General features: G+C 52.3%; 1 protein-coding gene and 1 non-coding gene across 2 annotated transcripts in view; both read left to right on the forward strand.

Moving 5' to 3' along the window:
* Positions 1-8,871: 8,871 nt before the first annotated feature.
* LOC114008950 (U6 spliceosomal RNA) lies at positions 8,872-8,978 on the forward strand. The gene has a single exon (XR_003550432.1). It is a non-coding gene; the product is annotated as a U6 spliceosomal RNA (small nuclear RNA).
* A 1,656-nt stretch (positions 8,979-10,634) lies between these two features.
* MYLK2 (myosin light chain kinase 2) overlaps positions 10,635-14,105 on the forward strand; it is a 20,657-nt gene continuing 17,186 nt past the window's right edge. Inside the window, exons 1-4 of the mRNA XM_027774269.1 lie at positions 10,635-10,686; positions 11,161-11,399; positions 11,466-11,716; positions 12,841-13,139. Coding sequence (XP_027630070.1) covers positions 10,635-10,686; positions 11,161-11,399; positions 11,466-11,716; positions 12,841-13,139 — 841 coding nt within the window. The remainder of the gene's footprint in view (positions 10,687-11,160; positions 11,400-11,465; positions 11,717-12,840; positions 13,140-14,105) is intronic.

Raw genomic sequence — 14,105 nt, forward strand, 5'->3', positions numbered from 1 at the left:
GGAACCAGTGGCTTGGAAAACACTGGGTGCGTGTGTGGCCAAAATCCCAAGAGGAGAATGGAGGAGAAAGGATTATGGTATGCAATTCCCCCTGGATGTGCATTCTCACTCTCCCTCCCTCTCCATCTTTGGTGAGCACTTACCCCCTATAGTAAAAAAAAAAAAAAAAAAAAAATTACTAGAAAGGACCCTTCCTTCAGTGGAAAAGAATTTGCCTTTGGCTTTAAAATGACCCAAAGGCCCTCTGGGCAGCAATGGTGACTGTTACTCACCCTTTCTGGCTGGTGTGACTCAGTGTGACCATGCTTGAGTCACATATTCAGTATTAATTGTCAGCGGGTATGTGTCACCAAGGGTTGCCAGAAGCCCCTGCTGTTTACCCAGCTAACAGCCTGACAGGACAGGGTCAGCAGCTGCTAGTTAACAGCCAGCCAAAAGGAGTGGGGAGGCTTCCCTGCAGGGGAGGAGGCTCATGGGAGTTAGAGGCTAGGGGTGGATTTATGCTGAGTTTGTCGAAACCGCTTTCCCGCCGGCTGGCAGTTGCTGTCTACCCCATAGACTCTGAGTTTAGGATGGCGCCCTTTCGGGGGCTTTCCTTGTTATTTGTACACTAGCTTTCATGTTTTTTCCTGCAGCAGTAGAAAACTAAGACAGGAAAACTAAGCAGCAGAGCAAGCAGGGAGGTAGGAATGGGAGGGGTTAATTTTTTGTGCATCTTTCCTGAAATCTTAGCTGTACTCAATGATTGGGTCAGAGTGTTTCTGGGTTTTCCTCCACATGTGCCAAGACACTGCTGTTTGTTTCCCAAAGAACTGTATAAAACAGCAAATTAGAAATTCGGCGTGTTGGGCTGTGGGGCTTCTCTCTAGGACAGTGGTCCTCCGAATGCGACCTGTGAACCGGTGGCATCAGTGTCATTCAGAGCTAGGAATGCATACTTTGCAGCCCTGCATCCGACCTGAGTCTGACACTATGGGTGAACCGACCAGCAAGGAGCATATGAATGAACCCTTCAGGGAGGGTGGTGTGTGTGCAGAGAGGGACCTGCAGGTCCTCATAGACAGCAAGTCTTTGACTCATGTCCCTTTGGGCCAGGGAGCCAGCAGCCTCAGTGCCCAGGCCAATCAAGAGCTTATCTGAGGGCGAGAACACTTCCCTCGCATCCACAGCTCTTGGGGTTGAGTGGGGAGGGGATTTCACCTTCATGCAATCTGTTACATTACACAGAAGGGCTGGTGGGTTTGTTGAGTAGCTGTTTACCTCCCTAGCTAAAACTTCATCCCCAGAATGAAGATGGAGGGAAGAATGCTTTTCCAAATAGCCTTCCAGAAAGTCCTATGACAGATGAGGAAACTGAGGCTCCGAGTTTTAAGTTCCCTACCCAGAGACACTGCCAGGAAGTGGCAGGGTCCGAATTTGGATCCAGGTCTATTTGCCCTCAAGTGCCCTTCCTACCACACCGGTTTGCTTCCCCGAGCAGAGCCAGTTCCAAAGAATGGGCGTTCTCAGGAACTCCAGGGGAAGAGAGGCTGGCTCTTTCTGGACGTGAGCTGGAGCCTTCGCTGAACTCTTGACCTTGCTATGGGAACCTCCAGCTAAGCTTCCCAGAGGCTGGGAGGCAGGTTCTCCTCGCTTTCACCTGCTGTCAGCACACAAGGCCTCTCTGTGGGCCGTGCCAGGTGCTAGCTAGGGTTCCTGTTAGGGATGTGGCGGGGGGCCGTGCACTCTCTCCGTTGGGGATGGGGCGCCTGCCAGTCAATTCAATCACAAGACTCAGCAGGCCTGAACGACGACCAGGTGGTCAAAGTGCCAAGCTGACTTTGCCCCAGCCCACTCCTCATCCTTTCCTTGGATGCCCCTCCCCATCCCAGGCAGGGCTTCTCAGCAGCTACTCAGAGCTGGCTGGGTATTCCCTGGTTCTTACGGTAACCCAGTTTAGCAAAGAGACCTGGTGTTCTATAAATAGCACAATAGCAGGCCAGGAAGCTGTCCTGTGCAACAGGGCAGAACACACATTCCCAGCTTCTCAACACATTTCCTGGGATCGTGTAACAGGAGGGACTGTTAGTGCACATCAAGTCAAGTGACTCTGAGCTCCTGGGTCCCTGCTCTGCACTCCGCCTTGCTTCTACTCTTCGTTGTGGCCTTTGTCCCCGCCCAGCACCTCTGCCCTCCTGTGGTGGTGCTCCAAGTCTGTTCCTGGGACGTTTCCTGTTCTTGGAACAGCTCCACCAGCCTGGGGTACCCTCCTGCTACTTGATCCTATAGGGAGGTGTCCAGTGGCTGTGGGCAGTTTTCAGATGACCTTGCTCCTCTGACGTCATTAGATAGCTATTTTTGGCTTTGCTGTTTATGCTGCAGAAGTTAGGCTGGGTAGGAGAGCAGGGAGAGTAAAGGCCGAGCTGGTCTTGGTTTCCTATTGTCCTAGGGCTCTACCAGAGTAGAAGCATTTATTGTTCAGCATTTACAGAGCACCTGCTGAATGACAGGCCCCGGGGCAGCTTAGTCAATAAGAGTCTAAATATTCTTTGCTCATGAATTCATTTTCCAGAGGGCGTGGAGCAGATATAATTATGAGGGTTCTGGAGACAGTCTGTGTTTAAATGCAAGAATCATCATTAACTACTTTTTTTTGTTTTTGCTATAGAGATATGCACTCACCAGAGAGACAGAGAGAGACAGAGAGAGATGGCCAGGGAGATGGCCATGTTTCCATCCCTTCTCCTACAGTTTATTCTCTGGATTTGGGGTACAAATGCACATGCACCCATTGTGATTTTTCTTTTCTTTATTTTTTTCTTCTTAAAAGGCTGCCTTTTAATTTTTTTTGGGGGGGAGAGGCTTTTCGCTATAGGGCACACGCGCTCGCCAGACAGAGAGAGACATAGAGACAGAAAGCGAGAAATTACCCCCCAGGGGGGATGGCCACACCGCAATCCCTTCTCCTCCATTCTCCTCTCAGGATCTTGGGCACGCACACACACGCGCCCGGCGTGGGTTTTAAGCCACCGGGTCCGGGACGCGAACTGCAGTCGACTACGTGGGAGTCCAGCGACATAGCCATTACGCTAACTGCTGGTTCCCCTTAATTTTTAAAATTTATTATTATTATTTAATTTGCTATAGGGCATATGTGTTCACTAGAGATAGAGAGAGGAAAAGTGAGAAAAAGCAGGCTGGCAGGTCTGGGACTCAAACTGCAGTCGAAACTGTGGGAGTCTAGCACCTTAACTACCATGCAACCTGCTGGCTGCCCCCCAGCATGATTTTTCTTCTTCTTTTTTTTTTTATTATTATTTTACAGAGTGTTTTTTCAAGCCGCTGTGTCCAGGACTCAAACTGAGCAGTTGACCATGTAGAATCCTGCTGCCTTAACCTGCATGCCACGTGCTGGCCCCATTTGCTGCTTCATAACTTCGGGCGAGTTACTCTGTGCCTCAGTTTCCTCTTGGAAATGGGAGTGACTATAGTTTCTACCTCACAAGGTTGCTGTGAAGATGAAAGCGTCTGGCACTGGTAAATGCTCAGTGAATGTTAGCAAGTGCTGTTAACGTATCACAACTTCTCTGCCCCACCCAGCGCCTCTGCCTTCACGTGGTGATTCCGCATACAAAGTCGAATGTGACATAGTCCCTGGCAGTTCTGAACTGGCATCTGGTCTCCCAAACTCTAGTTATGGGGACAGAGCACACAGTCACCCATCAGAGGGGACCCTTGCCACGTGCCTCTTTATCCTAGCTTGTAAGGGGCATTCAAAGAAAACAGGTGAAGTTCTTGTCCTGAGAAAGCCTCAGAGCAGAGACTCTCAACCCTGAGCACACATCAGAATCTTCTGGGGAGAGTTTGAAATACCAACATTCTGGGCCCTGCCTCCTAAGGTTCTGACTTCACTGGTCTGCACTCAGGAGGGGCTCAGACTTCAGGAGTCGCCAAAGCTCTCTTGGTATTTCAGTCCTGCACGCCTCAGGGTTTAGAAGCCAGCTCAGTCAATGGGGAGGGGGTGTTTTTGAAGCACTCCCCTGGCCATGCTTTGGCAACTCTGTCAGGAGAGAGCTCAGAGCCGGCCCTCTGTCAGGGCTTTGGGATATTAATCCGATGAGGTGACCCTCCGACTTGGCAGTTCTCAAACTGGGGTGTGCGTGAAAACCCCTGAAATGCTTGTTCATAGGTATTCCCAGAGACAAATTCCAATGAGGTTCCGTTTTAAACAAACTCAGGCTCAGGCACTGAGGCCACCTGTGGTAGCTGAGTAGGGCTTTCTCCGAGGCCCTGAGTCTCGCCGTCAGTTAAGTCATCCCCAGTCATCAGTCCCAAAAGACTCTGCCTCTAAAACCCCACGAGCTTTAGATCTCATCAGACCTCTTCTACCTCAAACTGAAGAAATTTGTTTTGACTTATTAATCCAATAAGAGTTACAAATGATCAGGACCAGCAGTTGCCGTAATGGCTATGTCGCTGGACTCCCATGTAGTCAACCACAGTTTGAGTCCCGGACCCAGTGGCTTAAACTCACACCGGGTGCGTGTGTGTGTGCGTGCCCAGGATCCCAAGAGAAGGATGGAGGTGAAGGGATTGCGGTATAGCCATCCTCCCCCCCCTCCCCCGTGGTGGGATTTCTTGCTTTCTGTCTCTGTCTTTCTGGGGAGCTCACACACTCTATACCAAAAACTTCTCGGGGGGGGGGGGGAAGAGTTAAAGGGGGGGGGGAAGAGTTACAAATGTTCATTTCAAAAAGGTTGGAAATTTTTTTAAAAAATTGAAAAATAATTTCTATTCTCGCACCTGGTAATATGTTCACTGACATTCCTCCAGAAATCTCTCTCTCAAAAAAAAGTATGTATCTATAGGGCCAGAGTATGCGTGCACTGGAGAGGGAGAAACCACCCCCAATGGGGCATCATCATGCTACAGTCCCTTCTCCATTTCTCCATCCTGTTGAGATTTCGGTCACATGTACCCTCAGGCTTCGAACCTCTTGTTGGGCCACATGAAATCCAGTTCCCTTAACCAGCCTGGCCTGCCCTGTATTTTTTTTTTTGAGAGGTTTTTCACTATAGGGCGCATGCGCTCGCCAGACAGACAGAGAGAGACAGAGAGACAAGAAAGTGAGAAAACGCCCCCCAGAGGGGATGGCCACGCCGCAATCCCCCTCCTCCATGCTCCTCTCGGGATCTTGGGCACGCACGCACACGCGCCCGGCGTGGGTTTTAAGCCACCAGGTCCGGGACATGAACTGCGGTCGACTATGTGGGAGTCCAGCGACATAGCCATTACGCTAACTGCTGGTTCCCGAGCCCTGTATTTTTAACAACAGAAAGAATCCCACCCTATGCATGAATTTTATAATGTCTTCACCTAAAATGCCGTATGTGATGTAGTGATTCTGTAGTTTTCCAACTTCATTTCTGTGTGCCCAAAGTGACCAGTTTAGTCTTTGCCATAGAATACAACACCCAATACATGATCTTGTCAATAAAACTGCTGTTCAGGCTGGCAGGGGGCGTGGGGGTTAAGGTGTTGGATTCCTACATGGCCAACCATCCGTCATTCATGTCCCAGATCTGGCAGCTTGCTTTCTCACTTTCCCTTTCTCTTTGTCTCTCTCTGGTCAAATTAAAATATAATATTGTTAAATAAAAAGTTAAAGTAAATAATTCCTTCTTTAAAAGTTCTGGAAGAGCCTCAGAACTGCTGTAATGATTGCTTTGCTGGACTCCCATGTATTTGACCACCGTTTGAGTCCCAGACCTGGCAGCACATGTGCATGCATACCCGAAATCCCAAGAGGAGAACGGAGAAGGGATTGAGGCATGGCCATAACCCCCTGGGGGATGATTTCTTGCTCTCTGTCTGGCGAGGGCATAGCAAAAATCTCTTTTAAAAAATCCGCAGTTTTGGAAAAGTGTATCAATTTGGTTTCCAGAGAATTTGACATCCAATTTGCCACACAGAATGCCCGTAGATCTCTGCTTACCAGCCTTGGTAGGAAGGACAGGGCCGGCCACAGGGACTGCAGCCTTACCTAGGACTTTTCCAGAGGCCAGAGAGGTACTGCCAGGGCCCTGGACTCAGGGTTCCGAGGCAGGAGAGGACAAGTGAAAACAACTTGCTGATGCCAGCCCTGTGTGGCTCCAAGTCAGGACCAGAAGGAAAGTTGTGAGGGGAGTTGGCTGCTCTCTTTGGAGTCAGAAAGGTCATTGCTCAACTCCTTGGATTTTCCATCACAGCCGAGCAGAGAGAGGGTCAGGCGGGGAATGTTTCCTCTGAGCAGGTCCTTTTAAAGCCTCTTGGCTGGACCGCTCTCTCTAGAGCCAAGGAAGCAGTGTGGGTGGACTTAACCCCTTCCCTCCCAAAGAATTCTCCCACAGATAGGTGAGCCTGGAAGTCCAGACTCCTGAAAGGCAGAGCTGCTTAGGGCAAGAGGCCTAAGGAGCCGTGAACTCTGGCTGGAGAAACCGTCCCTCTTGCCTTGTTAAATCCAACAGGCATAATTGCATCCTGCTGACCTTAATTCCCCTGGCTGGTTTAATTGGTCCTGGCATTGCCCCACTTCCTGCCCTGCCCCTGTAGAGGCAGAGTGTCTGTGCAGCTGCTGTGGCCGGGGAAGCCCCTTCTTAAGGGTGGGCAAGGGCTCTGGCAGCCCCTAGCTGGGAGGAGGAGGTTTCCCGGTGCCCCACCCCTGTGCCTCCAGGGGAGCACTGAGAGGCTTGGGGACTCCCGGAGAGCAGCTGGCTGGAGCAAGCAATCCTGTGGATCCGGAACCAGGCCAGCTCCCATCCCTGCAGGAGGCACTGCAGGGAGCCTGCAGAATAGCTGAGCCCTCTACCTGGGCTGTCCACGACTGCACTGGGCCCCACAGTGCCACAGGTACTGGGCCAAGCTCTTTGTGTCCATGCGCTGACTGGTGCTCCCAGCCACCCTGTGAGGGAGGCGATCGGGCAGAGTGGTTATGAGCCGAGCCTCGGGTTAGTTGGATGGTGCTGGTTCCAACTCTGCGTCTTTGCCCTGCGCCTCCGTTCTCTTCTCCTGTGTGAAATGGGGATGACGTAGCTGGCATTTATCCAGCACTTCCTGTGCTCCCAGGGCACTGTTCTGCATGTGTTCTTGGCCTCCCACTGTGGGGCAGGTGCTTGTCTTCCAGGTGAAGACGCTGGTCCACGCTCCTAACCACTACACTGAAGGGTGGCCGTAAGGAATGAATGGACGGTGCCTACCAGGGCCTGGCCCGTTTCAGTGAGCTCAGGAAGTGTTCGTTGTTAGTGTTTGGGAATCTAACCATATCCACAGTAGCGAATACAGCCCCTTATGTTGTCCCAGCCTGGATTCTGGTCTCATCAGGCGCTGGCTCTGGATCGAGATTTGTAGCTGTGCAGTCGACTATGGGGATAAGCCACTTAATTTGTTCAAAGCATCAATTTCCACACTTTAAAATGGTCTCAGTCCTGACCCTTAGAGTACTTTGTGAGGATCTGGTGAGCTTAGGCCTGGTGCTTAGTGGGTGCTCACTCCGTAAGCGTTGGTATTGATAACCACAATAATAACAGGATGTCAACAGGGACCATTGCAGTGAGCTGTCCCCATAAGCCCCAGGCCAGAGTGTTGCTGGTCACTCAGTTATTTACTCATCGAACACCGACTGGCAAGTACACGCCGTGCTGGGCACACGTGTGAACGCCATGCAGCTCCTGTCCTTGAGGGGCTTCCAGACAGTGTCAACCGCCCACGGGATCAGCCTGGGGCACCAAGGCTGGGTTGGGGAGGTCCAACATTTCAACCTGTACTAACATCCAAATAGAGAGCCAGGAGGCCCCAGGCATAGGCGTGGACAGGGACCATCTCAACCTGTAGAACACCATGAGAACCACAAAAGGGGACCCAGCTGGGAGAAGGGAGCAAGGCATAGGCTGGGAAGTTTCAGAAAAGAGTGGACTTCAGATTGTGGAGGATATTCTTGGCTCTGTTCCCTTCCTTGTGCAAGCTGCTCATTGCTTTAACGCTCCTTATCCTCATCCAGAAAATGGGATGAACACTCACCAGGGTGATGCTTAAAGACAGATGGAGAACGCTAGCAGTGCACACTCAGTATGCGGGAGGGAGCCCCCGCCCTGAGTAAAGCCTGGGTTCGGACCTCAGCAGAGCCTAAGACTTTGGGTAAGTCACTTTGCTGTTCCCTGTCTACAATAGCACCTACCTCATGGGATTGTTAGGAAGATTCCCTGAGGCCTAGCATCTGGTGAGGGCTATGTAGGGATTAGTTGTTATTTTTGCTTCCTGGAAGAAGCAGGCTGTAACTGGACCTTGAAGAGGAGAAATGGTGGGGAGGACAGGCAGGTATGAGGAAGAGAGACAGGCAGGCAGGTTTTTGCCAGCTTATGCCACGGACCCTTGACATTTGCTCACATAAAAACGGGGGTGGGGGAGGTGCTGGGAGGTGGTGCAGTGGTTAAGGCACTAGGCTCCCACAGGACTGACTGCTGTTTGGGTCCAGGACCTGGTGTCTTGCTTCCTCATTTTCTCTTTATCTCTCTCTAGTGAGTGCATGTACCCTGTAGTAAATTTAAAATAATTATGATAATAATAAATAAAATTAAATAATTAAAAAAAATTGAAGCCAGCAGGTGGCATGGTGGTTAAGGCACTGGACCCCCATATGGCTGACCATGGTTCAAGTCCCAGACTTGGTAACTTGAAACTCATCCTGGGCATATGTGCATGTGTGCCTAAAATCCCGGGGGGAGAATGGAGAAGAGACTGCGGCATGGCCATTCCCACTCGGGGGCGATTTGCACTTTCCCTCTCACTGTCTCTAGCTCTCTGGTGAGCGCACATATCCTACAGCAAAACAAACAAAACTTTGAAACACGTATTTGAGTGCTCACTTTGGCAGCACATATACTAAAATTGGAACACTACAGAGAAGATCAGCATGCGCCCTGTGCAAGGATGACATGCAAATTCGTGAAAAATCACTTATTTTGAACAGAAATCCATTTACATAGATCACGGTTCAAATAAAAAAATAGGTACATGGTGATATCTCCCTCCCATCTCTGGTTCCCAGTTTCTTGTTTATCCTGCCAAAGTTTTGTTTTGTTTTGTTTTGTTTTGAGTACCAGAGGATGTGCGTGTGGATGCATGAGAGAGAGAGAGAGAGAGAGAGAGAGGAGGGAAGAACCTCCCAATGGGGCCTGGTCATGCCATAATTCTCCATCCCATTAGGATCCTGGGTGTGTGTGCACACCCAGCGTGTTTTTTAAGTCAATGGAGTCGGACTCAAACCCTGGTCAACCACGTGCTTCTGTGCAGTACCTAACTGCTGTGCTATGAGCCAGCCCCCAAAGAAAGTTTTATGTGATAAAGCGAATAATTATGTATTATCCTCCCCCCCTTTTGCACAAATGATCGCATACCCTACAAGCTATTCTGCTCCTTGCTTTTTTTTTTTTTTTTCCACTTTGAAGATCTTATCGGCTCATTAATAGCTTTCTCAGTCTATTTCCTCAGCTGCATTTCCCTCTGTTGCTTAAAGGTGCTGCCTTCTCCCACTCGTCTCATCGCAGGGCAGTGGTTGTTTTCCCCACTGCTGCTTAGAGGACCTGAGGCCATGGTGTTGGAGCAGAGTGACTTGGGCCCCAACCCCAGGTCCCCACTCCACAGCTACTTCCCATGCTCTGACTGGTTCGTAAGGCCCTTCAGAGCAAGGCCCTGGGCAGATAGCCCAGGTGACAGAGGCCTGCAGTGTATCAATAGCTCTCCTGATTCCATCTCAGCGTGAACACCTCGGGCTGGAATGCCCCTCGGGTCACTACTGGGCTAGAGGACCCTCTCTCCCATGGCCACTCTGGGCAGCCTCCGTGTCCCCAGGTGCCCAGGGAAAGCACATTTTCTAAAGAAAATGCTTGCAGGCCTATGGGCATGTTTGAACAAGTGCCTCTGAGACAGTTTCTTACCCAAAGATGATCCAAGTGGATCCAGATGCTGGGGCCCAGAGCTGGGGCCAAGGTGGTCGTCTGTAGGCCTGAGTAGCTCTGCCCAGGTTCTGGGAACCCAAGGAGATGGCACGCATGGGGTAGAGCCAGGGTGCAGCCTGGGCATAGTCCTGCCCTTCCACCCTGTCTGAGAGCCCCTCTTCTTCCAGGCCCCCTCTCTGATCCTGCCCAAGTGGGGGACACTGAGCAAAGCCTGCAAAAGGACTGCCCCCCAGGTGTTCCCTCCCTTTTCTCTTCCTACTTGTTCCAACACCATTCTCCCCCAAGTCAGGCCGTGGGAAGAATGCCGTGTCCTCTGAACAGGGGCCAAGAGTGACAGGTGGTGGCAGTCCGAGCTGCATGGCCCCTGGTGTAAGAGATCCTCTGCTCCGTCCCCGCCTCCACTGCCCGTGCCCCTGCCTCCGCCTCTGCCCACCCGGCCCAGTCCCTTACAACTGCCCCAGGACTGCTCCCGAGCAGCCGCTGCAGGACACGCGGCCACCAGGCTCCCCTTTCTGCTCCAGGTACCTCTCAGTCAGCTGGCCTTGGCCTCCTCTCGCCACAGCCAGACAAGAGGGGAATCCAACAGCATGACACACTCCGCCCTTCTTTCTGCAGCTAGAAAGACTTGAGCTAGACAAGCAGAAGCACACGCCTCCCTACCTCATGGCGACAGAAAACGGAGCAGTCGAACTGGGAATCCAGAGCCCATCAACAGGTGCCAAGCAGGGGCAGGAGAGGGAGGGAGGAGCTTGGGAAGGGGTGTCCGAATCCAGGGTTGGGTAGCTTCCTCTGTGGGAGCTTTGTGTCCAAGGCCACTTTGCACGGTGCATGGCACCCCAGAAATCAGAGCCATCTCTGGTGAGGGTTGGGCTGGGTCCAGGTCTGCAGGAAGGCTTCCCTACAGAGACAGGAAGTGTGAAGCCTCCATGGGTGGCTTTCGAGGACCCACCTCAATACTCTGGGGGAGGGATGATGGGCTCTCATGGCCCTCCCAAAGGCTAAAGGCTGTGCACAGGGACCCTCCATGGTCCCAGCAACCCACTGAGTGGTCCCCAGAGGCTCAGTAGGACGAGTGCTTGCAAGTTGTTGCCTGGATGGGTCCTGGGCCCAGGGCTGGTGTCTGTCCAGTCTGGCTGGGGAGGGGGGAGGGGAAGGCCAGATCCTGATGGGTGTCTCACCTCCTTTGCAGACAAAGCACCTACAGGCGAAGGACTCCCAGCTGCAGAGAAAGACCCTGGTCCCCCAGACCCAAAGAAAGACCCTGGTCCCCCAGACCTAAAGAAAGACCCTGGTCCCCCAGACCCAAAGAAAGACCCTGGTCCCCCAGACCCAAAGAAAGACCCTGGTCCCCCAGACCCAAAGAAAGACCCTGGTTCCCCAGACCCAAAAAAGGACCCTGATCCAGCCACCCTGGAGAAAGACACCAAAGCCCCTGCCAAACAGAAAGGGGACAGTGCCCTAGCCCAACCCTCAACCAACCTTGGGGCCCCCGAGGGCTCCAAAGGAGAGGATGACCAGGGAGGGGGGCCTGCGGAGGGCAGTACTGGCCCACCAGCTGCCCTGCCCCAGCAGACTGCGACGGCCGAGGCCAGTGCCAACAAGCCCAGTGCTGGGCAGGGAACCTCGGGCCACCAGGACCCTGGAGAGCCCAAGGTGGGCAAGAAGGCAGCCGAGGGCCAAGCAGCAGCCAGGAGGGGCTCTCCCGCCTTTCTGCACAGCCCCAGCTGCCCTGCCATCTTCTCGAGGTGAATGCTGCTGCCTGGGAGGGGTGGGGGGCGTTGATTCTCCCTAGGGATCATGCTTAGTTCCCCTCTCTTGGGCAGCCTTGTTATCCTATTGGGTGCTGGGGCAGGCTGACCTGATGTTCAGCTTCCTCTGTTCTGGGCATGGCTTCTCCTGCCTTGTCCCTTGAATATCCCAGGACTTTGTCATAATTCATAGAGGCCTGGAGTGTCAGATGGGAGAGGCCCTCAGAGACTGCCTCAGCTGAACTCCCATTCTCTAAGCATCCGGGTCCAGAGGTCCTCATCACTGAGGTGTCGGCAGAAAGGATAACCTTTCTAGGGGACCAGCAGTTAGCGTAATGGCTATGTCGCTGGACTCCCCTGTAGTCGACCATGGTTCAAGTCCCGGACCTGGTGGCTTAAACTCACACTGGGCGGGTATGCGTGTGTGCCCAAGATCCCAAGAGGAGAGTGGAGGAGAAGGGATTGCGGCACGGCCATCCCCCCGGGGGGTGACTTCTTGCTTTCTGTCTCTCTGTCTCTTTCTGTCTTTCTGGCGAGCGCACACGCCCTATAGAAAAAACCTCTCCAAAGAAAGAAAGAAAGAAAGGATGACCTTTCTGAATATAATTCTGATTACCTTTCTGAAAGGTGACTGGTAACCTTGGTGGACCATTACTAATACTTTCATAACCATAATATAGCACCAGCCAGTCTCGTGATGTAATTGGTTAGAGCTACCTGAACCGAATGAGGTCATGAAGTATCGGAAGCCACAGTAGTAACACTGTATCAATTTGATAATTATATGTTAAATATCAACTATCAATACATCATCAGGCTTTTTATAGATTGAGAGTTCCGTAGTTCCCTTATATGCATTTGATGGTGAATCATATCAACAATCCCACCGTTGGTTATTAGTGACCATTAGCATGCAGATAGTCAAGAGAATGACCACAGCCACCCAGGGGATTAACCCCCTTCTGGTTTTGTACAAAGTGAATCAGATGTGTTACCGCATGCACCAGGGGCAGAGGCAGGTCATGCAATGAGCTCCAAATTGCAGATGAGGTTCTGAATGCACCGAGACCTCCGGAGGCCATGCTCGTTAAGGGCTTCACCTCTGTGTTCTCACCTTCTAGCTCTGAGAAGCTGCTGGCCAAGAAACCCCCAAGTGAGGAGTTGGAGCTCACTTTTGAAGGGGTGCCCATGACCCCCGGCCCCACGGATCCCGGGCCAGCCAAGGCAGAAGGAGAAAAGAGTATTCCGGCTGGAAGCCAGAAGGAAGCAGGAGAGAAAGCCCCAGGCCAGGCTGGCCCAGCTGAGGTGCAAGGGGACACTTCCAGGGGGATCGAGTTCCAGACGGATCAGTCCAAGAGGCCTGAGGTGGGGCAGGCCCTCTGTCTCACAGCCAGGGAGGAGGACTGCTTCCAGATTTTGGGTAGGCCAGGGGCAAGAGGGGGCTGGAGCAGCCCTGGGGGCTGGACACGGGGGCGAGGGTGTTGAAGGGGGCTGTTAGTTCTAAGTCTCCCTGTTCCGAAGGCTGAACTGCCCTGGGTAGTCCATCCCCTAGGCAGGACTCATCTAAGTATCACAGGACCCCAGGAAGTATTCTATCCTGATGAGGAAGGCTTGGGGGGCCAGCAGGTGGCGTGGTGGTTAAGGATGCCGGACTCACACATGGCCAACTGCAGTTCGAGTCCTGGACCTGGCGGCTTGCTTTCTCACTTTCTCTCTTTGGTCAAATTAAAATAAATAAATAAAGTTAAATAAAATACTTATAAAAAAAAAAAAAGGAAAGACTTGGAAAGGGAGAAATGAAGTGCCCAAAAAGAATACAGTGAAGACAGGATTTGAACCTGTCAGAACAGCTTGACCCAGAGCCTGTTTTGATTTTCTTTTATTTTGACTAAAATGGGGTTAAAAGGAAAAGAAAAAAGCGAGCAGGAGCAACATGAACTGGAATTTGCAGGACAGTGGGATTCGGAGTCAGTCTGTGAACGGCTCAAATGCCAGACTTTAGGAGTTAATGTGACATGGGAGTATTGTGGGAGCCATAGAGGGTGCATGGCTGAGGAGCGCAGGTATCTGTGAGTAGTGACTAAGAGCTCCAGGCATGTGAGAGGGGGCCGGCCTGTGGAGCGGCCTTCATTGATGATTAGAAGAGAGCCGGTGCTTTATTCAGTGGGCGGCAGGAGCACTGAGCATGCGTCAGTCAGCCAGTAGGTGACTAGGAAGAGGGCTTGGGCAGGGGTGCGGCGGAGCTAGGGGCGGGGTGAGATGGGGTCAGGAGAGCCCAGAGTGTCCTGCCACCCCCTCCCCCAGGCTGAGGTGCTCTGGGAGACCCGCCAGCCAGCCTGGTGAGCGGCACAGTGCCACCCAGACAGGGTGGGAAGACTCGGCGGGG

This window comes from Tupaia chinensis, unplaced genomic scaffold (genome assembly GCF_000334495.1).
Source record: "Tupaia chinensis unplaced genomic scaffold, TupChi_1.0 Scaffold000418_1, whole genome shotgun sequence".
Classification (NCBI taxonomy): domain Eukaryota; kingdom Metazoa; phylum Chordata; class Mammalia; order Scandentia; family Tupaiidae; genus Tupaia; species Tupaia belangeri.